The sequence below is a fragment of the Dryobates pubescens genome, chromosome 3 (genome assembly GCF_014839835.1).
Source record: "Dryobates pubescens isolate bDryPub1 chromosome 3, bDryPub1.pri, whole genome shotgun sequence".
In the NCBI taxonomy this organism is placed as follows: domain Eukaryota; kingdom Metazoa; phylum Chordata; class Aves; order Piciformes; family Picidae; genus Dryobates; species Dryobates pubescens.
This window is the reverse complement of record NC_071614.1, coordinates 22,367,294-22,391,723: the sequence shown is the minus strand read 5'-3', so window position 1 is coordinate 22,391,723 and position 24,430 is coordinate 22,367,294. Positions and strand designations below refer to the sequence as shown.

Sequence of the window (24,430 nt, the reverse complement as noted above, 5' to 3'; positions counted from 1 at the left end):
CTAATGATTACAGAAACAATTGCAACCATTATAAAGTGCTTTCCTTGCTGCCTTATCACAGTGGGACTGGCATAAAAGTGAGACAGGAGAAAATGCTGTCCTTTAAACCATGTTATACAGCTGGAAAATCAAAAGGAGGCTTTTAAAGCACCACCCTTTCAGTGACAAAGAGCTTTTACCAGCGGATTTTTAAAGGACTGGGAAGAAAACAGCTGCTTTAAGGCTTTAGGCATCATGGGGCACCAGCAAAGCTGCCTCTGAAGGGAAGGAAATGGGAGGAGGTTGAAATTTTCTGTGTAGTTCAGTGTTTGTGGCTGGAGGGGTTTAACACAGCCCAGAGGGGCTGCTGCTGGCAACAGCTAAACCTCCCTTCTGTCCCTCAACCCCTGCCAGCTAATGTGAAGTCCTTTCCTGGCTATAGTAAGCAGGCCATGGATTACTCAGCTTCCTTCCCTCTTTCTGAGGTGCACTGGGTGAGTGCATAGTGCTGATCCACAGGGCATTGCCCTCAAAGCAATGGTCTTGAGCTCTTGAAGCTCTAACACAGTTTCTGATTCCAAATGTGAGATGTTTCTGCAGCACCAACCCCGCCTGAAGCAGCAGCACAACACTGAGCAGAGTTCACCTGCAGAAACAGGCACCTGAAAGCCCCCAGGAAACACCTTTGTGGAGATCCAAAATGGGCTGGTCACTCCAAGGGAAACATCTGCCTTTAGAGACCCAGCCCTGCAAGCAGGGGAGCTGGGGACAGCCAGGGTGCTTTAGGGTGCTCCATCCTCCCTTTCCTCAGCTCTGCTGAAGGAGCAGAAGGCTTTGTGCAGGGCCAGGTGGCGAAACAGCTCCGAGTGAGCTGCTGCTGTCTCTTGTAGAGACTCAGGAGCCTTCTCTGGTGGGAGAAAGGGTTGAGTAAGGAAAGAAAAGTCATGCTGGCAGTAGGAAATTATTAGCTTCTGATTCCTCCCTTGTCCCCTGAGGGTTTTTCTCTCTCCCTCACTGTAGTTCTACTTCTCATAACCCTTCTCCCTCCCTTCCTAACCCTTCAGGTCCCACATGGGATTTGATGGCTGCAGAGCACAAATGCCTCAAGAAGTATCCACCACTGAAGGGAGAGGACAGTAAAATGTGGGAGCCTCTGCCACTTGCTTGCTGTCTTAGCTCAAAAGACACTGAGATTTGTGAGCAGAGGCAGAACTTCACCTCTAAGAGGACAGTTACTGCAGAGGGGAAATGTTGGTACAGTTCATGACACCTTCTGCAGCCTAACTGCAAGTCAAGGATCACAGAATGGTTTAGGTTGGAAGAGACCTTTAAAGTCATCAAGCCCAGCCAGTAACCCAGCACTGCCAGGCAGCCACAAAACCATGTCACTCAGCACCACATCTACTTGGCTTTTAAGTCCCTCCAGGGATGGAAACTCCCCTGCTGGGCAGCCCATTTCAGGGCTTGACAACCCTTTTGGGGAAGAACTTGTTCCTTGTGTCCAGCTGAGACCTCCCCTGCCACAACTTGAGGATAATTCCTCTTCTCCTATCACTTGTGACTTGGGGAAAAGGGACCAACCCCCACCTCACTCCAACCTCCTTTTAGGGAGCTCTGGAGAAGGAGGTGGTCTCCCGGGCCTGAGGCCATGATTGACAGCAGAGAGGAGACTTAACCCCAGCTCTGCTCAGAGCTCCCTCTAGCTGCACGATGGCCCGCAGGCTCCACAGCCTGTCCAGCCCAGAGCAGAACAGCGTGGCTGCCAACGTGGGAAGGCAAATGGGAGCATCATTCCTCGGCCCAGCCTGGCATTTGCAGTAACCAGTTAGACAATAGTGTGGTCCGGGGCTGAGCCATGCCAGGCTGTTAGGGCTGCAGCAGACACTCGTGTCTGCTCACTCTGATGTGTCAGGAGCGATACAGACACTGAGCTGGGGGAGCAGCTAGTGGCAGAGAAAGACTTCATTGTGAAATCATCCAATCACAGAATGGTTTGAGTGGGAAGAGACCTTTAAAGGCCACCTAGTCCAACCCCCCAGCAGTCAGCAGAGACATCTTCAACTGGAGCAGGTTACTCAGAGCCCTGTCCAATGTGGCCTGGAACGTCCCCAGGGATGGGGCAGCTGCCACCTCTCTGGGCAACCTGGGCCAGGGTCTTGCCAGCCTCAGTGTAAAACATTTCTTCCTTCTATCTAGTCTGAATCCCTCCTCTTTCACCCCTTGTCCTGTCACAACAGGCCTGCTAAAAAGTCTGTCCCTAGCTGTCTTATTAGCCCCTTTTAAGTACTGAAAGGCCACAAGAATTCTCCTCAGAGCCTTCTCTTCCTAAGGCTGAACAACCCCAACTCTCTCAGCCTGCCCCTCACAGCAGAGGGGATCCAGCACTCACATCATTCCTGTGACTTCCTCTGCACCCACTCCAACAGGTCCATGTCTCTCCTGTGCTGGGAACCCCAAAGGCAAACACAGCTCTGCAGGTGGGGGTCTCACCAGAGCAGAGGGCAGAATCCCCTCCCCCAGCCTGCTGGCCACACTGCTCTGGATGCAGCCCAGGAGCTGGTTGCCTTCTGGGCTGTCAATGAAAATAAAGGACAGCTTGCTGCCTTCTGTCTCCAAACTCAGCTGGAAGGACACCTCATCCATCTGCAGATCCACAATGTTTGTCCACTGCACAACCCCAGACCCCTGCTCTGCCCACCCCCACCCTGCTCATTGGCCACAGCAACCCCATGCAGTGCTACAGGCTGGGGTCAGAGTGGCTGGAGAGCAGCCAGGTAGAGAGGGACCTGGGGGTACTGGTTGAGAGTAGGCTGAACAGGAGCCTGCAGTGTGCCCAGGCAGCCAAGAAGGCCAAGGGCATCCTGGCCTGCATCAGGAAGTGTGGCCAGCAGGAGCAGGGAGGTCATTGTGCCCCTGGACTCAGCACTGGTTAGGCCACACCTTGAGTCCTGTGTCCAGTTCTGGGCTCCTCAGTGTAGGAAAGATGTTGACTTGCTGGAAGGTGTCCAGAGAAGGGCAACAAAGCTGGGGAGGGGTCTGGAGCACAGCCCTGTGAGGAGAGGCTGAGGGAGCTGGGGTTGCTTAGCCTGGAGGAGGCTCAGGAGAGACCTTCTTGCTGTCTACAACTCCCTGAAGGGAGGTTGTAGCCAGGTGGGGGTTGGTCTCTTCTCCCAGGCAACCAGCACCAGAACAGGAGGACACAGTCTCAAGCTGTGCCAGGGGAGGTTCAGGCTGGATGTCAGGAAGAAGTTCTTCCCAGCAAGAGAGATTGGCCATTGGAATGTGCTGCCCAGGGAGGTGGTGGAGTCACCACCACTGGAGGTGTTTAGGAAGAGACTGTCTGGGGTGCTTGGTGCCATGGTTTAGTTGATTAGATGGTGTTGGATGATAGCTTGGACGCAATGATCTTGAAGGTCTCTTCCAACCTGGTCTATTCTATTCACTTACCTGTGCAGGAAACCACAGCCTCAGTGGGGAGGCTGCAGCAGAGATCTCTGTAAATCAGCCTGGCATTGAAGGGAAAGGTCTTGCCTTCCCCTGGCACCTTGTAATTAAAGACCAGCAAGTTGCACAGGGAGTTCCTCTGCAAGGTTCCTTCAAGCTGGTCCGAAAAGTGTTCCTGGGGAGACAAAGACAGCCCTGAAACATGAAACATCAGCATAGGGCTGGGAGCTCACCAAGTGCAGGGCTCTCAGCCCCCAGCTAAGTTTATCTTCACAGAATAATTTATGAAGTGCTGAGAATGGGAACCATGAGAATCATGGAATTGTTATGGTTGGAAGGGACCTCAAGGACCAGCCAGTTCCAACCCCCCTGCCATGGGCAGGGACACCTCACACTACAGCAGGTTGCTCACAGCCACATCCAGCCTGGCCTTCAAAACCTCCAGGGATGAGGCTTCCACCACCTCCCTGGGCAACCTGTGCCAGTGTCTCACCACCCTCATGGGGAAGAACTTCTTCCTAACATCCAATCTGAATCTACCCATTTCTAGTTCTGTTCCATTCCCCCTGGTCCTATCACTCCCTGACACCCTAAAAAGTCCCTCCCCAGCTTTCTTGTAGCCCCCTTCAGATACTGGAAGGCCACAATTAGGTCTCCTCAGAGCCTTCTCTTCTCCAGACTGAACAGCCCCAACTCTCTCAGTCTGTCCTCATGGCAGAGCAGCTCCAGCCCTCTGCTCATCCTCGTGGCCCTTCTCTGGACACCTTCCAGCACCTCCAGATCCTTCCTGTACTAGGGGCTGCAGACCTGGACATGGTACTCCAGGTGTGGTCTCACCAGAGCAGAGCAGATGGGGAGAGTCACCTCCCTGGAGCTGCTGGCTGTGCTTCTCTTGATGCAGCCAGGGATGTGAGAAGTTCACAGAGAAAACTGCTGAGACTCCATCCAGCACTCTGAAGACTCCCCACACTTGGTACAGCAAAGGGCAAAGTGCCCACCCAGAGCAGCACTGCTGGTACCTGCAACTGGTCTGCCTGGTACTTCCTCCTGGCGTAAGCGTTGAGGTGGTCGGACAGGACCGACAAGCAGCGCCTGATGTCCGTCTTCAAGTACCTCTTGGTGATCTGCTCCAGGGGGATGAAGATGGGGACAGAGTGGTGGTGGATCTGCACCTCAGGCCTGATGAGAAGGTCCAGGTAGTAGGAATCCAAGTAGGTGCCTTCATAAGCTGTGCTGATGGAGAAGCACACTCCCCGCTTGGTCAGCTTCGCACTGATGCCTTGGGTGCAGAGGGAGTCACAGAATCATCGACTGCAAGAGGCCTCCAAGAGCATCCAGGCCAGCTGTAACCCAGCACTGCCAGCTCACCACTGAGCCATCTCCCTGAGCACACAGCTGCTTGGCTTTTAAACCCCTCTAGGAATGGTGACTCCATCACTGCCCTGGGCAGTCTGACCCAGGCCTTGACAACCCTCTTGGGCAAGAAATTGTTCCTCTTGTCCAACCTAAACCTCCCCTGGGGCAACTTGAGGCTGCTCCCTCTTGTACTGCTGCTTGTTCCTTGGGAGAAAGAGACCAACCCCACCTTGCTACAACCTCCTTTCAGGCAGCTGTGGAGCATGAGGTGGTCTTCCCTGAGCCTCCTCTTCTCCAGGCTAACCAACCCCATTCCCTCAGCTGCTTCTCAGAGGCCCTGTGCTCCAGAGCCTTCCCCAGCTTCATTGTCCTTCCTTGGACAGGCTCCAGCCAAACCCAGAGGGTTTACTCAGTGCTGATCACCACAGAGCATCTTGCTGGGACAACTCAGACTGCAAGAGGGACCTTGTTCTCTTACCACACTAACTCAAGGAGCTCCCAGGAGGATTAAAGACTCCACAGAGTTTAGGGACATAAAACTGAGGAACTTCTTAACAAGTGATCTGTAGCAGAATCAGAGTCCCAGCATGATGAGGGGTGGAATGGACCCCTGGGGATCATCCAGTCAAACCCCTGCTAAAGCAGGGTCACCCAGAGCAGGATGCCCAGGATCACATCCAGGCAGGTCTGGAATCTCTCCAGAGAAGGAGACTCCCCAGGCTCTCTGAGCAGCCTGGCCCAGGGCTCCAATACCCTCACAGGGAAGATGCTTTTTCTCATGTTCAGATGGAACCTCCTGGGTGCCAGTTTGTGCCCACTGCCCCCTGCCTGCTTGCTCAGTACCACCAAAAAGAGTCTGGTCCCACCCTCTTGGCCCCCACCCTTTAGCTATTGATCAGCACTGAAGAGATCCCCTCTCAGGCTGCTCTTCTCCAGGATAAACAGCCCCAGGTCTCTCAGCCTTTCCCCCGCACAGAGATGCTCCAGATTCCCTCAGCACCTTTGCAGCCTCCGCTGGTCTCTCTCCAGTTCAAGAAGAGCAGCCTGAGTCTCTCTTGAACTGGGGAGACCAGCACTGGGCTCCACTAGGGCAGAGCAGAGAGGGAACCAATTCAAGCAGCTTAATGGTATCTTGAACTCCCATCAGGTGAATTATGGTGCCAGTTTCAAGCATGGCTCCAGCATGACAGGGTTAAGAGGGCGCCCTGGGAGGAGGGAAGCAATTACATCATTCTCAGACTCTGAAGGCTGTCAGCAGCAAGGTTAGCAGGGAAGCCACATTTCACATGAGGCTCCTGCTCCCAAATGCAGCCCCTCAGCAAGGCAGCTGATAATACTGAGAGACTGTGCCCCTGGACTCAGCACTGGTTAGGCCACAGCTTGAGTCCTGTGTCCAGTTCTGGGCCCCTCAGGTTAAGAAGGACATTGAGACTCTTGAACGTGTCCAGAGAAGGGCAACAAGGCTGGGGAGAGGCTTTGAGCACAGCCCTGTGAGGGGAGGCTGAGGGAGCTGGGGTTGCTTATCAGGGAGAAGAGGAGGCTCAGGGGAGACTTCATTGCTTTCTACAGCTACCTGAAGGGAGGTTGTAGCCAGGAGGGGGTTGGTCTCTTCTCCCAGGCAACCAGCACCAGAACAAGAGGACACAGTCTCAAGCTGTGCCAAGGGAAGTTTAGGCTGGAGGTGAGGAGAAAGTTCTTCACAGAGAGAGCTGTTGGCCATTGGAATGTGCTGCCCAGGGAGGTGGTGGAGTCACCATCCCTGGAGGTGTTCAAGAGGGGATTGGACATGGCACTTGGTGCCATGGGTTAGTAGTCATGAGGGGTTGGGTGACAGGTTGGGCTTGGTGATCTTTGAGGTCTTTCCCAACCTTGTTGATTCTATGATTGATGGCAGAACAGGCACAAATCTCAAGGCATTACCTGTGAGGTAAAAGGCCTGCAGCATGCCCTGAAGTCTTCTTATCTTCCACTCCAGCACAGCTCCAGCACTGGGCTCTGTTGTACCTGACTCAATGATTCCTTTTCTCCCAGTTTGCTGCAAAAGCCAGAAGAGAAGGAAATTCAGAAATCACTGACTCAGATGTGCCACCTGCAGGGAACACAGTCAGGGTGCAGAGGAGTAACCTGGCTCTGAGAAGAGTGAGATGGTGTTTCAAGCAGAAGAGAGGGGAAATGAAGCAGAAAAAAGGAGAAATCATGCAGAAAAGGGGAGGGAAAGCTCAAGAAAAGACTTGAGAAATGACCATACAGCCTCCAAGCAAGGGGATGTAGCAGTTTTGGACCACACAGTATTGAAGAAAGGTGACAGCAGGACTGTATGTCCCTCAAAGCAGAGAGAATCAAAAAGAAGAGCTAACCCTCTGTGAACACCCCCAGTACTTCTACCCTCTGAGAGCAAGCCCCTTGCTCACCCCCTTTTGCTGCAGATCCACTTTAGCCTGCAGTTTATCCCTCTGGGTTCTCAGCTCCTCCACCCTCTCTTTCAGCCTGGCCAGCTTCTCTTCTTGCTGCTCCTTTTCTTCCTGCTTCCTGCCTGCCTCGTGAGCCTGCGCCTCCAGCCTTTCCAGGTGAGTGAACACCCCTGTGAGGAAGAAGCAGGACAGGGCAAAAGCCCAGGCTGTGATAATCAGAGGCCTACACTGTGGTACCAAACACCAGGGTGGATGCAGAAAGTGCTCACAGTAACTTTTCCAAGGGGCAGAGGACTGGCAAATCTGGGGAATGTTACCCTGTGGTGCCAGCAGGCTAAGCTCCTGAGAGGCAGAGTAACCCAGCAAACACACCAGTCCTGCTCCCAGGAGGTCTGCCACTCCCAGTTGTACCTCTAACCCAGCACACAGAGCAGTGAAGTGCTTTCCCTGATGCTCCTAAACTGGCTAAGAATGGACAAGAAGATTCCAATGAGCCAGCAATGTGCCCTTGAGGCCAAGGCAAATGTTCTCCTGGAGTGCATCTAGAAGAGTGTGGCCAGCAGGTCGAAGAGGTTCTCTTTCCCCTCTACTCTGCCCTAGGGAGGCCACATCTGGAGTCCTGAGTCCAGTTGTGGGCTTCCCAGTTCAAGAGAGACAGGGAACTACTGGAGAGAGTCCAGCAGAGACTACAAAGATGCTAAGGGGACTGGAGCACCTCTGTGATGAAGAGAGGCTGAGAGACCTGGGGCTGTTTAGCTTGGAGAAGAGCAGACTGAGAGGTGATCTTTTCAGTGATGATCCACAGCTATAGGGCAGTGGGCAAGAAGATGGGGCCAGACTCTTTTCAGTGGTGCCCAGCAACAGGCACAAACTGGAACAGAGCAAGTTCCATCTGAACATGAGGGAAAGTTTATTTCCTATGAGCCCTGGACCAGGCTACCCAGAGAGGTTGTAGAGTCTCCTTCTCTGGAGAGATTCCAAACCTGCCTGGATGTGGTCCTGGGCATCCTGCTCTGGGTGACCCTGCTGTAGCAAGGGGGTTGGACTAGATGACCTCCAGAGGTCTTTTCCAACCTGTGTTCAGGATCTGTGGAAAATGTTCAAGGTACAGCCTAAAACTACCACACAAGCCCTGCCACACTGGGATTCTGTGAGTGACTCAAGGTGTAAGTGAGCAAGCCAGGAAGTCACTCCTGGCCTCAGTTTTTGAAGTGACTCCTGCAGGAGGCCACGCTTTGCACTTGATGTGCCACACCCTGCACCCCAGCCAGCTTACCCTCCCATGTGCATGCTCTGCCTTCCTCCATCTTCCCCAGACACTCTCCTCTAAGCCAGAAGGCAGACATCAGCTCTCCTCAGTCAGGATTCCTCCCTCAGGCAGCAGTGATGTGGGGGCAATGAGAGCTCTTCCTCGGGAAGCCTTCCTCTTCCTGCTGCTGCTGAAACGGGACTCTGGGAAGCACCACAGGGAGGTCTGGCACCTGTGCTAGCCCCGTGCAGGCACAGCCCAAGTGACCTGAAAAGACACACGACATCCCATCGCTGCCTACAAGCCACCATCCCACATCAGCTGCAGAGAGCCCCCTGCAGACGCAGGGGCGGACAGGGTGTGCAGAACGTGGCGTGGCACTTGGTGCCATGGGTCATGAGGTGCTGGGTGACAGGTTGGACTTGGCGATCTCTGAGGTCTTTTCCAACCTTATTGATTCTATGATTCTAAGGCAGGAATCGTTAAACGGCATGGCTTGGAAGGGACCTTCAAAGATCACCCGAGGCCAGCAGGGACGTCTTCACCTACATCGGGATGCTCCGAGCGCCGCTCAACCTTACCCGAGAGGCTCCCAGCGAGGGGGCAGCGATATTCACCAGTCTCTAGCAGCAGGGCGAGCCCGAAGCGCCACCGGAACCCCGGGGAGGGCGGCGAGGAGGCGGCGAGGCTCTCCGCACACGGACAGGGTGGCGCGGGTCAGGAGCCGCGGGGACTACTCCGAGAGGGACAGGCCCCGAGCGGGAGCTGGGCGGGCGGAGGCGTCCACGCCAGAAGATGCGAAGGGAAGCCAGCGGCGCCCGGAGGCCTCTTCGCCAACGGCTCTCGCACTCTCCATGGCGACCGGCGCTCAAACCGCGCGCTCCCGCCAGAAGCACGTCACCTCCTCTGACGCCGTTTCCTTCGCTTGTGCCGTACAACAAAATGGCAGCGGCGAAGCCTTCCCGACACGCGCCGCGAGCGGGCCGCGTCTCCCAGTAGGCTGTGCGGAGCCGTACAGGAGCATGGCGGCGGCCGGAGCGGCGGCGGCGGCATCGCTGGTGCAGTACGTGGTCTTGCGGGGGGATCTAGCCCGGCCGCCGCTGTCTTGGCCGCTGGGCGCCGTGGTGGCACAGGGCTGTCACGCCGCCCTGGCCGCCGCGCACGCACACCGCCAGCACCCCGACACCCAAGCGTACCTGGAGTTGGGCGGCGCCATGCGCACCGTCGTGCTGGAGGTGCGCGGGGCAGGCCGGGAGCCGCGGGGCAGGCCGGGAGCGCCGCGCGTAGTGGGATGTGGGCGGGCCCGAGGGGAAGCTCAGGGCTGTGGGTGGGCTGTGGGGGCGGTAGTGGCTGTGTGGCGGCGCCCGGGCCCGTAGCAGCCTGATGAGGAAGAGGAAGTGGTCTGCGAGTCATTTTCCGTCACGCCTCCGGGTGCCGCTCGTGTCCGCCTCACCAGGCGAGTGAAGCCTGAACCCCGCCCCGAGGGCCGCAGAGGTCCCTTGTGGTTGTGAGGCCTCCGGTCCCGGCGTTACAGTCGGCTTCTGTAACCCCCCACGGCCGCGGCACAGCTGTCGTTCTCGGGGGGGTCCCGTCCCGTCCCGTTCCGTTCCACTGCACTCGTGTGGACGGAGCCTTAGCCCCAACGCCGGGATCACTGCTCCCCGAGGCTGTGGTGGCTCTCTGGGCTCATCCTGCTGTCGCAGGCACCTCGCAGGTTCAGAGCAGGGATCAGGACAGCGTCTGTCAGGATGGGGGTTGGGGAAGTGCTGTCACCTGATCCAGACAAGCTTTCCCCCCCAAACAAAACCAACCCTTCATTTTTGAAGGCTTAGAGCCTGTGTTGGTTCACAGCCTCCCGCCCTGTTCCAGTGCTTGCAGGAGCTGGTGGTGCAGCCAGAGCCTGCTCAAACAAAATGCTTTTTGGGTAAGACAAAGTGTGGGGACTGCCCATCATAACACTTGTGTGGGCAGCTGTCTGGGCCATCACCAGCATGAGCTTCCTTGCTTTGACTCTGGGTACCCAGCAGCCCCCACCCCAGCCCTCAGAGCAGACTTTGTCTCTTCCCCAGGCTCCGGATGAAGCTTCCCTGACGGTGCTGGCAGAGACCCTGAAGCAGCACAGCATTGACCATGAGGTGTGGACTGAGCAGCCTGATAACATGGCCACTTGCCTGGCACTCAGGCCCTACCCGAAGGAACAAGTGCACCAGCACCTGAAGAAATTGAAGCTGCTCAAGTGACCAGGAACAGGCCTGGGCAACCTTCTGCCCCTGGGCCAGAGCTGAACTCGGGCCTGTGGTGGAAAGCTGCTGTGTGTCAGGCATGCTGTGCTAATGCTGAGAGCAGCAGATGGTTGTCTCCTAGTGTGAAGCAGCTCTTTGGTGGGCAGGATTAAATGTTACTTTGTGCTGAGCCTGCCTGTGTGTTATATTAACCTGCTGTCTGCCTGTAGTGGGCTCAGGGGTCACCCCCCTGCCACCACAAGCAGATGTGGAAATGTCTCTGCTGCTTTTTTGGGGATGATTTTTCCCTTTGAGTTTCCCCTGTCTGTCCGTCCATCCTAGGGGCTGTTTTTCCCATGCCTAAGATTTGCAAGCAGGACCAGGCATGGCCATCAGGTGGGCCTGGTCCTCCTCATGGGTTTGGTGCTGGTTCTGCTGCTGTGGCCATGCTGCCAGAGCCTCTCCCATGTCCTTGCTCTGTGGTGCTGCATCGGAGTAATTTCCCCCCCTGCACCAGTGAGGCCACTCTGTCCATGGTTTTATTCAAGCTGAGGCAGTTCATGGTTTCAGTCCCACTGAACCACAGGATGAAACCCTGCCAGAGTCTGTGCCAACAGCAGATGGCAGCATCGCTGCGGACCTTGCTGCTGCCTCCTGCCTCCTTCACAGCAGAGTTGTACCAAAGGAGCCGCTTGGAGCCAAAGAAAAAGTTTGGATTGTCAGCTATAGAAGCACGTGTGCCCCACCTCTCCCCACCCTGCTTGTGCTGCTAATGCTGCTGTCACCCCTGTGTCCCCCAACACCTTCCCGTTTTCCAGAGCTGAAGGTGAGCACGGAGCAGCTCCTTGCCTTGAATTCAGGGCTCCAGGCAGGAGCTGTGCCCAGAGGCCCTGCCATGGTGCTTGGGGAACACAGCCCCCAGACCTAGCACCAGCCCCCTGCGTAGCCTCCACCCCTGCCTAGCCTCCACCAGAGGAATCAGAAAACTGCCCCTGAGCTGTTTCCACAGCCCTTGTCCCCTCCCCTTGCCAGCAAGCCCCGATGTTAACTGCTCCAGCGTCACCACAGGGTCAACTTCCCTCTTCCCAGTGCTACCCTCCAGAGGTGAATTCGGTGACTGATGACCACACCAGACACACTGGTGAGGCTGCACCTCAAATTCTGGGTTCAGTTTTGGAGCCCTCACTACAAGAAGGACATTGAGGGGCTGGAGCACATCCAAAGAAGGGCAACGAGGCTGGTGAAGGGTTTAGAGGTCAAGTCTTGTGAGAAGCAGCTGAGGGTGCTGGGGCTGTTTAGCCTGGAGAAAAGGAGGCTCAGGGAGGCTTTGCTCTGCAATTCCCTGAAAGGAGGCTGCAGCCAGGTGGAGGTCAGTCACTTCTCCCAAGGAACAAGCAACAGGACAAGAGGAAACAGCCTCAAGGTGTGCCAGGGGAGGTTTAGGTTGGACACAAGGAACAATTTCTTTCCCAGGCGGCTTGTCAAGGCCTGGAGCAGGTGTGCCCAGAGCAGGGGTGCAGTCTCCATCCCTGGAGGGGTTTAAGAGCTGTGCAGATGTGGTGCTGAGGGGCATGGCTTAGTGGTGACCTGGCAGTGCTGGCTTAGTGGTTGGACTTGGATCTTAAACATCTTTTCCATCCTGAATCACTCCCTGGTTCTCATTTCCAGCTCCCTGCTACGAAGAGCTGTGGTGACTTGGTGTGAGGAGGGAAGGGGTGATCCGGGGGTGCAGAAACAGCATCACCTTGGCTGGGAGCTCCACTCCTGTTTGTCTGGGGTGGTTCACTCTTGCAGGTGTCAGTCATGGCAGCCACACATTTTTTTTTCCACCAGCCACCAGTGTGACTTCTAGATTTTTCAGGCCACCATCAGCTGGCTTCCTCCCCTCCCTTCCTCCCCCCTCCTCTAAAACTCAGCACAGAACCGACCCCCAGCTTTGAAGAGAAGCAACCAAATGCACCCAGAAGCCGCAGCTCTTTACAGTGAGAGGTGGGGAACCAAAAAAAAAACCACCAACCAAAAAGAAGAAAAAAAGAAAAGAGTAATAAAAGCTATCTCCCAAGAGAGAATTCAATTGTTATCATTATTATTTTATTATTATTATTATTTTAAATAGTTTAAGCTACCTCAGCTGTTAAACACAATCAAAGCAGAAAAGAACCCGACTGCTGAATTTTATTTCATATTTAATCAGAAAATTTTATCTACAGTAATTGACAAGAGCCCTCCCCCACCCCCCACCTCCCACCTCCTTCCCCCTAAAAATTATTGCAGGGTTGGTTTGTTTCCCCTTCCCCCCCCCCGCCTCTCCCCCTCCCCCCCCCCAAACCGTTCTTGTCTCGTTGTCCTTGTTGTTTGGTTGGTTGGTTAACCTTTTTCTGTGTTTGTTTTGCTTCCTCCTCCTGTTGTATTATACACAATGGAACCCCCTCCCCCACGCCCCCCTTGCCCCCGTGGCGCTCAGAGGCTTGAACCCAGCGTAAAACATGGAAAAATAAAATAAAGGAACAAAACCAAACCACCTGTGGGTCAAAAGAGGTTTTTTTTTTCTTTTTCTTCTTTTCATTTTTTTTTCTTTTTTTTTCACTCTTTTTTTTTTTTTCTTTTTTTTTTTAAATTTTTTTTTTGGTGTAGTTTGTTTTTCTTTAAAACCGACAAACTCACGAGTGCTAGAAAAAGCTGATTGTACGCACAAGCGGGCTGGGGGCTGAGGGGGGAGAGGGGGATGGGGCGGGCTGGGGGTGGGGGTGGGGGGTTTGTTTTAAGCGTCAATAAAAAATAAACCACAACCACCGGCGGTTCCCCACCCGACTCCAGCGCTGCTCCCCTTCCGTGCCCCGCGCCGAGACGTGATCAGTGACAGATCCAGCTGAAACTGAGCTTGCTCTTCCTCCTCCTCCTTTCTCCTCCTCCTCCTGCCGCCGCTGCAGTCCTCCAGCTGCCTTCTCCCCCTTCCCGCCTCCCCCTTTCCCTCCCTCTCTCCCCTCCCCTTCCCCTCCCCCCGCTCCACCCCCCCCCCCCACCCCGGCCCAGAAACCTTCCTCCGGATTGAAGAAGCCAGCGAAATGATTACAAAAATAAGAAATCCTCTGTAATTTTAGCTCGAGAAACCGACTTGTCCCGCCTCGGCGCCTCGCCGACATCCAGCGCTTGTAGAAAAGAAAACACCAAAGGGGAAGGAAAAACGGGGCGGGGGGGCAGGTAAAAAGTAAAAATAATTAAAGAAGGGGAGGGCGAAAGGAGGAGAAAAGGAGGAGTGAGGGGGAAAAGAAAGGAGGGAAAGGGAGGGAAAAAAAAGGGGGGGGGAAGGAGAGAGGAAAAGATGAGAAAAGGGAGGCAAAAAAGAAGAGGGAAATGGAGGGGGAAAGGAGAAAAGGGGGGAAGGAAGGCAAGGGAGGAAAAGAGGAGAAAAGGGGGGGAGGAGGGAAAAAGGAAAGGAGAAAGGGGGAAAGGAGGGAAAAGGAGGAAAGGAGAAAAGGGGGAAAGGAGGGAAAAGGAGGGAAAAAGGGGAAAAGAGAAAATGAGGGAATAGGGGAAAAGAGAAAAGGGAGGAAGAAGAGGAGAAAAGGATGGAAAAAGGGGGAAGGAGGAAAAAAGGAGAAAAGTGGGAAAGGGAAAGGGGGGGAAAGGAAAAAAGGAGGGGAAAAAAGAAAGGGAGAAAAAGAGGAGGAATGGGGGAAGTGGAATAGGGAGGGAAGGAAGTAAGAGAAAAAAAGGTAACAATAAGGAGGAAAAAGGAGAAGAAAAGAGAGTAAAAGAGGAAAAAAGTTGAAAGAAATGAGAAAGGGGGGAAAAGGAGAGAAGGGAGGGAAAAAGAGAAAAGTAAGGGGGAACAGGGAGAAAAATAAAAAGGAGAGAACACTGGAATAAAAAAGGAAAACCAAGAGGGATGCAAGAAGCTATACAAGGAGGGGAAAAAAAAAACCACAAAAGGGATAAAGAAATGAAAAGGGAGGGGAGGGAAAAAAACAACCCCAAACCCAGCACCCTCCCCCCCGATAAAACAACCCCCCCCTCCCTGTTTGGCTCCAAACACTACGAGCTGAAGAATGGCTGCGGGTTTGAGATATCAAAAATCTCAGAAAAATATATAATATATATATTTATATATCTCTGTACGTCTTCTTATTTAAATTTCACATTCCTCGCAAAGCGATTATTCAGTCAGTAGCTGCTGAAGAAGGCTCTTCTGCTGGCCCGGCGGCGGCGGCGGCCCGGCGGCGTTCTTCGGCGTGCCCAAGGGAGCCGGCGGGTTGAGGTAGGGGTCTCCTACCAGATTCACTGTACACTGTACGTCGGCAAAGACCTGAACCTGTTGTACCTGCTGGGACACAAAAGAGAAGAGGGCACTTAGCGGGGCCGGGGCAGGGGCCGGCGGCGGCGGAGCTGGGTACTACGTGAAGTGGAAACTCACTAGAGACTTCCTCTAGTCTGGAGCCACCCCAGAGAAGAACTCTTCTGTCTTCTTGTCCTACAAAAAGAAAACCGCTGCAACTCATTCGGCTCTGCGAGGTTCAGAACGTTGCTCATCCAAAAAAAAAAAAGAAAAAGAAAAAGAAAAAAAAAAACAACCACAAAAAAACCCCAAAAACCAGGAAAAAAGAAAAGAGGATTTGGGGGTGGGGGTGGGAAAAAACCCCAGCCTGGCTTTCCCCTGCGCGAAGGGGAGCCGTGGTGTACTGCTCGTGGGGTCAGATTGGTGGTGAGTGAGGTCCAGCGCGGCTGGTGTGTCTTGGAGGTGTTGCCGACGTGTCCCTAGGGAACCAAGGGATGAAGCGAGGCTGCGGGGGAGGGGGAGGCAAGGCCGTGACGCTGGGCGGGTGTTGGATGAGGTGGGGATCAACTGGGTCGTCCCCGGGAGCCGGAGGCATCGGCGCCGGCGGGCGGCTGGGCACGTTTGGGTGGTGCTCAGTGCTGCGCAGAGGGACAGGCAGCATCCGGCAGTGCTGCTGCTGCCCTCGCAGCCTCCCTCAGCCAGATCTCCTCCAAATTAACGTTGGTGGCACAGGGGCCATCGGCCTCTCCGGTGTCGGCCTTGCCTAGGAAAGAAACCCTCCCGCTGGCTGTCAGCCCGGAGCCGGGCCGAGGGGCTCCCGTTAGTGTTTCCAGCCCAGCCGCAGCCTCGCCGCTCTTCCGCGGCAGCAAGGGGGCCGACGATGCCCCCGGCGGCAGGACAAGCTTTGATGCAAAGAGGGTTGGTGAGCAGTGCCGGCGGCCCCGAGGGCTGGCCATCACCCAGTGAAGGTGGGACCACAGTGGCTTCCACCCAGCCCTGCAAACCAGGGCTGGCCCCAGTGGGCACCCAGCGTGCTGAGCCGGTCCGGCCAGAGATGTTCAGCCTTTTTGTTTTGGGGGTGGGGGTGGAACCGTCAAACTCCTCCAGGTACCTGAGGTGTGCTTAGCAGTTTCTTACTGACCTGCGCCCCATCTGCTTCTGTTTTCAAAAGGTCAGTGGAGGAAAGCTGGTTGCAGTAAAGGCCCGCGGGTCTCAGCGCCGGGTCATTTACCTGTCAAAAGCAAGAGCCAGGCTCAGCTGGGGCTCCTGGGTGCCAGGGGTGGCACTCACCGCCCTCTCAAGCTGCGCTTTGGGAGGGTTTGGGGAGGGGGTGCTCACGGATGGGCGACTGTGCTGCCAGCATCCTCCCTGTGCTATGAGCTGCAGTTTTAGGGCGTCGGAGGGGAAACCCAATGGGCAGCTGGGACCTATGATTTCACCTTTCTTCCCACCTCCTGCACCTTTGCCTGGAGCTGCTCTGGTGGTATCTCACTTCCAGGCAGTATGAAATGCCACCCAACTGCCCCTAAGAGGGGCAAATGCCACCAGCTCAGCTCACAGGAGGGACCATCCTCCTTTCTTGCTGAGCCCAACGGTTTCTCTGCAGGGAGGCTGCAAGCCCCAACCCACAGTGTCTCATGCAACGAGCCAAGAGTTTAATGGTGCAGAGACAAATGCCAAAAACACTGGGGGCATCTCTGTCTGGCCCAAGAAGGTCCTCACCAAAGGGCTGGAACCGTGGAAAGCTCTCACATCCGACCATCCCCAGGTTTCACAGCTCCCTGGGGATGCTCAGCTACAAACAGATCTACCATCAGCCCACCACAAGGGCTGCAGGTGCTCAGCATGTCCCTGCGCCCCACTGAGGACACACAGAACACTCTAAGGTGCTGGTGCCCCTGGGCTCAAGCATAGTGGCAATGCCAGCAGAGGCAGCCAGACCCGCTTTGGACAGTGGTACCCCCACCTAGGGCCAGAGAAGCAAATGTTGAACCCTGGGGTGCTGGCTGATGATGCTGGGAGCAAGGATGGTGTGGCACTGACCTGCTCTGAGCACATGGAATTCATCCCAGGCATCTGCAGTGAGTTCATCTGCATCTGTCCAGCCATGGGGTTCATGTTCTGGACGTTGGTGTTTCCTCCCGCCATGGAGACAGTGATGCTCATGTTGTTGTACATGCCCTGCTGAGCAGGGGCCACCTGGCTCTGCCCTGCTTGGCTGAATACACTGAAAGAGAGAAGAAAGGCATCACCAGGGTGTCCCTGGTGGTGGGAGGCATGTGCTGAGCCCTTTTGGGTGGCCCGAGGTGTGATGGCAGCCAGCCTGGCTCTTGTTGACCACCAAGACCACTGCTGGAAGGAGTGGAGGCCTACCCTGGGGACAGCAGGAGGGACAAGGAAGCATTCGGAGGGCTGCCTGCATCAAGGCTTAACCAATGTGGATGGTGGCTGCTGTGAGGTGTGATGGGGTAGAGACACCAGCACCAAGAGAGGAATCGTTTGGGCTGGTTAAGGGTCACTCAGATGCAAAGTCCTGGCCTATGCAACACCAAGTCCACCCTTCTGTGCTCTTTCCAGCGCCCTCAACACCCAGCCACCCCCACTTCTTCTGCAGACAGGAGCACAGCTCTCCATGGCTATGTGAGGTGAAGCATCCCACCTTCAACAGCTCCCATCTCACCCCACACAGCCCAGGTAACCTCCTGCTCTGTACTGCTTGACCAGCACAGGTTAGTTGAGCTACCTGGACAGACCCAAGACACAAAGCATGGCATCCCCTAGGTGAGCTTTTGGCTGGGTTTTGTTCTCCCTAATTCTGGAGACCTGAGGCTCCAGCCTGACCCGTGAAAAAGGTAACAAGTCTGGTGACTCTTTCCATTGGCTTCCCTAGGTCACAGTTGGACACATCCTAAGAGGGTCACACAGTGACCTGGGACTGCTGGGTTTGACTCAGTTTATTGTCGTGCTTCCTAATCCTGCTTCCAGCAGTCATTTAATTACGAGCCAAAGAACTGCTTCACATCCTCCTGTTTCACGTCCTCCTCAACATGTGCTCATTCATATAAACACTGTGGGCTTCTGGCTGCCTCTGAGCTGACATGAAGATGAGGACATGGGTTGATGGTGACCTCTGGAGGACATCGGGGTAGGAGAACACAGCCTGAGCTCAGCTCATGTCCTCAGCCTGGTGTCAACTACGGGCCTGCCAGCACCCTTCCAGCGGGACTGTCACCTCGGGGTCCCCTTCTCTGCCTGTATGTGTCACCTTGCATGCTCCAGGTTCTCCCCATCAGGATCTTACTTGCTGTTGCCCATGGCTCCTTGCTGCCAGGTCTTCATGTCCGGGGACTGGTAGCCGGCGGTGGGCGGGGCTGGCTGCAGCATGGGGCTCTGTGACGGCGGGAGCTGGGGGGACATCAAGGGGCTGCTGGGGCTGAGCGATGGGGCGAAGGCTGGCTCGCTCTGCTGGCCCATGCCTGGGGAAGGACAGACGGCGTCAGCGCTGGGCACACCCCCACCCGCAGTCCCCATCCCCTCCTTTTCCCCTGCTGGCATCAAATCAGAAGCATCAGCCCTGACTTCTGCTTTCAAGGTCTCTGGTTTTCATGTCAAGCAGCTGCACCACTCACATGTGAGTATTTCAGGGATGAAAGAGCAGAGACCCCCTCCTGCCCAGGTGGCTTCTATCATAACATTGTTTTGGTTGGAAGAGACTTTTAAGACCAAGCCCAACCATTAACACAGGCTTTCCAATCCCTCCAGGGATGGGGACTCCACCACTGTCCTGGGCAGCCTGGTCCAGGTCTCTACAACCCTTTCAGGAAAGAAATTGTTCTTCAGGTCCACCCTAAACCTGCCGTGGTGCAACTTAAGGCCCTTTCCTCTTGTTCCTTGGGAGAAGAGACCAACCCCCACCTCACTCCAACCCCCATTTAAGGAGTTGGGGTAAGCTAGGTCTCCTCTCAGCCTCCTTTTCTCCAGGCTAAACACTCCCAGTTCCTTCAGCTGCTTCTCTCAAGACTTGTGCTCTGGTGTCTTCACCAGCTTTGTTGTCCTTCTCTGCACATGCCCCAGCACCTCAATGTTCTTGGAGAGAGGGGCCCATGACTGTACCCAGGATTATCTATTACTATAATCTAAAATGACCTTAGCATCCCACCTGCCTGGGAAAGAGCCAAGGTTATGATGAGATGATGCCACAGGAGGTCCCTATGGGCCTACTGCAGCCACACTGTAGTTCTCTCTGTTCATCAGTGATGTCCACTTTGCTGTGTCCCTGCACTGATGTTTGAACATGAAGACTTTCTAAGATGCTGCCTGTCTGCATGCAACTCTGCCCTGACTCCCCCATCTGAACAAGTCTGGTGCCCACCCAAGAGGCAGAAGCTGTCTGCAGCTCATTCCACCCGTTTTGGTCTTTTTGAGAGCACATACACACAGTTAAGGAAGCACAATTTAGAGGGCTGCCTTGCAGTTTGATTTTTAAGGACAGAGTTGTGGAATTATTTTCCCCAGTGATACCATTTCTGGAGGGAGACTCAAGCAGAAAAGGGTCTCCCTGGGAGGTGGAGACCAGGGACGCAGCTTGGATTCAGTGGTTGGGGCTGAAGCCTTAGGTGATGGGTAAGCAGGGCAGGGCTGCAGCATCCTTGCAGGTCTCAGCTCTGCCATCCACCTCGCTTTCCCTACCACAGGACGGTGTTCCAAGCGCTCCACCTACCTGATCCCGAGTACTGAAAGATGTTCTGCTGCATCTGCGGGGCCATGCCGGCGCCGAACTGCCCCGCGACGCCTCCCATCATGCTCCTGTTCACCATGCTGCTGCGGTTGCCCAGCGCCGCCTCGGGGTTGGATGCCAGGGGCGAGAAGGGGCTGGTGGAGGTGGGAGGGTTTCCCGGGCTTGTACCGTAGTTTGGAGGGTAGGGGAACTGCTGCGGGGGCGCCTGGGGCAAGCGGGCGGCTCCAATCTGTACCGGGAGCCCCGTGGAGGGAGGGAGGTTGCTGCCGAAGCTCTGCTGCCGCATCAGGAGGGCTCTCTGCTGCATCAGCTGCCGCTGCCGGTGCTGCTGGCTGTACAGCTCCCGCTGCCGCTGCGCCAGCATCTGGGCATTGAGGGGAGGCTGCGGGGAAGGAAGGGGACGCTCCGGTTACTAACGTTGCTCTCTGGTCCTGGCAAACGGCTCCGCAACTCCCCAGCACAGGAGCCGTGGGTGGCCCCCTGCTGCGGGTTCACAGGATCACAGGATGTTAGGGGTCGGAAGGGATCTTTGAAGATCATCAAGTCCAACCCCCCTGCCAGAGCAGGACCATAGGATTTAGCACAGGTTGCACAGGTACACATCCAGATGGGTCTTGAAAGTCTCTAGAGAAGGAGACTCCACAACCTCTCTGGGCAGCCTGTTCCACTGCTCTGTGACCCTCACAGTGAAGAAGTTCCTTCTCATGTTGAGGTGGATCCTCCTGTGCTGCAGTTTCTACCCATTGCCCCTTGTCCTATCACAGGGTGCAAGTGAGCAGAGCCTGTCCCCTCCCTCTTGACCCCCAGCCCTCAGATATTTAGCAACATTTATTAAATCCCCTCTCACTCTTCTCTTCTCCAGACTAAAAAGCTGCAGGGTTGGGGTTCCTTGGTTAGCAAGGAAAGTTGGAAAGCCCCTGGAATGCTGCTGCAGGGCAGAGGAGTTTGGAAGTATTAAAGATCAGCCTCTGCACGCACCAAATGGCAAAGCTCCAGGAGCCAGAGCATTCCCCAGGGTGGGAAAACAGGCTCCCGAGTCACCTGGCTGCTGCCACCAACTACCCTTCTTCCCTGCAGGACCCACTTCTTGTGCCCTCCCTGGGATGCTCCTACACTTTGGACTCCTTTAGGTTGTGAGATGTTGAAAAACCCCCACCTATCCCACCAGCTTCTCCATCACCAGGGGCTCATTCTCCATATGGCTGAGCCAGATGCGTTGGAATGAATCACCTTTAAAAGCCTGACAAAGCCATCAGCAGCTGAAAGCAGAGCTACAGTAGGAAGGGTTTCATCTCCTACCACTAATGATCTCCAGGGCACCTTAGGGATGTCACCACTTGACAAAAAGGCTAAAGGCTTCTCTGAGAAGTGGAATCGAGTCAACAGAACTCGGCTACGCTTTCCAAGCTCTCCTTGTACCCAGGAGATGTTTTATCCACTTTATTAGAAGCCAAATGAGAACTTTAGGAACGGAGGATTTGCAGGATCATTAAGGAGATTCACTGGAGCTTCTGGTACCTCTTTCCTAAAGATCCTCCTCAATTAAATGCGTTTGCACGCTCTCCTCGCAGCAATCACCAAGTGTTTAGACTTTAAGCAGGTGGAGGAGCTGCAACAGGAGTGAAACAAAAAAACCCCAACCCATGGCAGCCTGTCTTGTGGCCACCTCTCTGCTAGTGTGAGGATTTTTTTCTCTCCCATTAAGGACAGAGGGGAGTGAGCCAGGCTGCACTGACAGGGAAGACGTGGGGATGAACCCTGTGTTTTTCCCAGCTGGAAAGCCACGCTGCATCCACCTTACCTAAGATCAGAGAATTGTTTGGGTTGGAAAAAAACATCAAGTCCAACCATTAATCCAGCACTGCCAGGCTGCTACTAAACCACGCTCCCCAGCACCACATCTAGACAGCTTCTCAGTCCCTCCAGGGATGGGGACTCCACCGCTGCCCCAGGCAGCTTGTCCCAGGGCTCGGCAACCCTTTTGGAGAAGAAATGGGTCCTCATGTCCAACCTAAACCTTCCAACTCGAGGTTGTTTTCCCTTGTCCTATTGCGTTTTCCCTTGTCCTATTGCTTTTTCCCTGGAGAAGAGACCAACCCCCACCTTGCTCCAACCTCCACTCAGGGAGTTGTAGAGAGTGAAAATGTGACCCCCGAGCCTCTAGGCTTGACAACCCCAGTTCCAAGCTGCTCCTCACAAGGCTTTTTGCTCTAGACCCTTCACCAGCTTCGTTGCCCTTCTTTGGACGCCCTCTAGCACCTCAAAGTCCTTCTTGTGGTGAGGGCCCCGAAACCAATCCAGGACTTGGGGTGCAGCCTCACACAGTGCTGGGTACCTGTGGCGTGATCTGTTGCTGCATCCCCGCCCGCATGTTGATGCCCACCGGGGAACTGGCTGCAAACTGGTTGAGGATGGCCTGCCGGTTCTGGTGGATCAGCTGGAGAGGAAACAAAACAAAGCCAAGGAGGCCTTCAAAACTCCGCTGCAGCAGCTTCCCGGCCGGCCCACGGATGGGATGTGCGGGCTGCGGGCTGCACAGAGGGACTGCCCCTGGCCCCCTTGCCCACGGCCCCGGGGTGCAGAGGGGGAAGCGTTACCTGTTGCTGGCCCTGCAGCCGCTGCTGCAGCTGAAGTCGCAGCTGGTTGGGGGCCGTCGGGGGTCTGTTGAGCGTCTGCCGGGGCTGCATGGCCATGTTGGTGGGGAAGGCGCCGCGGGGCGGCGGGACCTGCACCGGCATGGGTCCGAAGGACGGCTTCTGCCTGACCATGCCGGGGAAAGCACCGGGGAGGTTGGCGGTGGGAGAGGCGGAGGAGTAAGGCTGGGGGTACATGCCGGGTTTCTGCTCCATCATGAGCGGCGGGGTGGCTTGCTGGGGCTGGAACCGCTCCGTCAGGGCTTCCAGCCCGCCGCCCTGGGGAAGCCAAAGTGGGAAGAGAAGGTCACTTTGGAGCTCCAGCAGCACCTCACCTCTACCTGGATGGCTCAGAGAGGATGAGATGCTTGTAAGGATGCTGCTGCCTGTTTATCCTCATCCCTTGCCCAGGGAGGTGATGGGGTCAGTGTCCCTGGAGGTGTTTAAGAAGAGACTGGATGAGGCACTTAGTGCCATGGTCTAGTTGATTAGTTAGTGTTGGGTGATTGGTTGGACTTGATGATCTTGAAGGTCTCTTCCAACTTGGTTGATTCTGTGATTCTGTGTGACATCTACAACTGCACTGAGGAGGGCATTAAATGCCTCCTCCCTAGGGCTTAACAAACCTTGGAGGGACAGAGATCATTGAATCACAGAATGGTTTGGGTAGGAAGGGACCTTTAAAGGTCATCTAGACCAAACCTCCTGCAGGGCTATCTTTAAATACAGCAGGTTACTCAGAAACCAACCTCATCTGGAATGGTTCCAGGGATGGGGCTTCTATCACCTGTCTGGGCAACCTAGGCCTGTGTCTCACCACCCTCAGTGTAAACAGTTTCTTCCTTCTATCCAGTCTGAAATCTCTCCTCTTCTAGTTTAAAAACCATCACCCCTTGTCCCGTCACAGCAGACCCTGCTAAAAAGTCTGTCCCCAGCTTTCTTACAGGCCCTTTTAAGTACTGAGAGGCTGTAGGAAGGTCTCCCCAAAGCCTTCTATTCTCCAGGCTGAACAACCCCAACTCTCTGATCCTGTGTCCATAGCAGAGGGGTTCCACCTCTCCAAGCACTTTTGTGGCCTCCTCTGGGCATGCTACAACAGGTCCGTGTCCCTCTTTCCTGTGCTGGGGACTCCATCTTTTAGCTTGCTTGGGAGCAAAGACCAAGGCTTTTCCTGGCTCAGGGCTTAACTCCATGGGCTGGTGGAGTATTGCAGAGTAGATGCTGCTGCTTTCCTCTGCAGTCCTCTGCCCTCCTCTGCAGCATCTGCTAGCACTGAGCTTCTCATCTGGGCTTCAAACAGCTGCATGCTTGGTTGAGCAGACCCTAATGGCCAGAGGATCAACCTGCACGTGGGAAACAGTTTGTGTTCTCTCTGCTTTCCTGTTTTTTGTAGCCTCAGAAGCTCAGCTGAAGGTGTTTTGGGTCCCCAAGGGCACCTTGGACACAGGCCATAGAGTGGGAGCCATGGACTCCCAGGACTGAGAGGGCTCATAGGGAAGCACAGCTCTATTCCTACACTGCTCATGGACACCTCATGCTAGGAAACTAAGAGAGACAGGACCTTGTGGTCTATAGGGGAGCTGTTCCTACACAAATGAGCCATAGTACAACAGGGGGATGATTTCCACGCCAGCAAATCATGACAAGAAGATATTCTGTGCTGCTCCAGCTTGGCTCAGGCAGAGAAATTTGATGTTTGAGCTATGAATCCACAGAGAAGTGACACCTGAGAGCCAGAAGCCTTAATGTGAGTCCCATGGGTTAAAAGGAAGCTGTGTTAAGACAAACCACACAGACACTGCTTTTGGGATTTGGTGAGATGGTGCCCATCGAAGGACTGAGGCTTGAAGGCAGGGATGAGGATATGGGAACAGTGCTGAGGAGAAGATATCACTTAGGGTGATGTCTTAACTTAGGATCAGTTAAAATTGTGGTGGGAAAAAAAAAAATGGCTTAAGATAAATTAAGATGGAGTTTATCTGGTTGAAGGACTGGATAGCAGGACATAAAGCAGCAGCCTGAGATGGCCAGAAACCACAGACCTGCTGCACTGAAGCTCTGTCCCCAGAACACCCAGTTTCCAGCTGCACCTCGATGAAACTGGGGGCAGCTATCTGCAGCA

At 54.9% G+C, this 24,430-nt stretch overlaps 2 protein-coding genes across 6 annotated transcripts in view; both read right to left on the bottom strand.

Moving 5' to 3' along the window:
- Window positions 1-761: 761 nt before the first annotated feature.
- CENPO (centromere protein O) lies at window positions 762-8,497 on the bottom strand. Its single transcript, XM_009907726.2, has 6 exons — window positions 8,467-8,497; window positions 7,191-7,360; window positions 6,700-6,814; window positions 4,443-4,702; window positions 3,427-3,598; window positions 762-886 (listed from the first exon to the last, which is right to left on the bottom strand). The coding sequence occupies exons 1-6, from the start codon at window positions 8,495-8,497 to the stop codon at window positions 762-764; spliced, it is 873 nt and encodes a 290-aa protein (XP_009906028.1).
- Window positions 8,498-14,675: 6,178 nt separating this feature from the next.
- NCOA1 (nuclear receptor coactivator 1) overlaps window positions 14,676-24,430 on the bottom strand; it is a 206,760-nt gene continuing 197,005 nt past the window's right edge. For 2 of the 5 annotated variants that reach the window (XM_054179758.1, XM_054179759.1), the window contains 7 exons: window positions 22,273-22,587; window positions 22,011-22,112; window positions 19,658-20,057; window positions 18,239-18,413; window positions 16,981-17,164; window positions 16,079-16,168; window positions 14,676-14,985 (listed from right to left, as the gene is read on the bottom strand). In XM_054179758.1, the coding sequence (XP_054035733.1) occupies window positions 14,818-14,985; window positions 16,079-16,168; window positions 16,981-17,164; window positions 18,239-18,413; window positions 19,658-20,057; window positions 22,011-22,112; window positions 22,273-22,587 (1,434 nt within the window). In that variant the 3' untranslated portion in view covers window positions 14,676-14,817. Of the gene's footprint in view, window positions 14,986-15,075; window positions 15,133-16,078; window positions 16,169-16,980; window positions 17,165-18,238; window positions 18,414-19,657; window positions 20,058-22,010; window positions 22,113-22,272; window positions 22,588-24,430 lie in introns of all 5 variants that reach the window. The other 3 variants (XM_054179762.1, XM_054179761.1, XM_054179760.1) reach the window with 3 other exon arrangements.

Bases quoted from the DNA above. Each gene is read 5' to 3' on its own strand.
- CENPO (XM_009907726.2), bottom strand. From the start codon at position 8,497: ATGGAGGAAGGCAGAGCATGCACATGGGAGG. The intron at 6,815-7,190 runs GTGAGCAAGGGG...TGGCTTTTGCAG, and splicing joins TGGATCTGCAGCAAAAGGGG to CAAACTGGGAGAAAAGGAAT. The intron at 887-3,426 runs GTAAGTGAATAG...TTCTCCCACCAG, and splicing joins GGCTGTGGTTTCCTGCACAG to AGAAGGCTCCTGAGTCTCTA.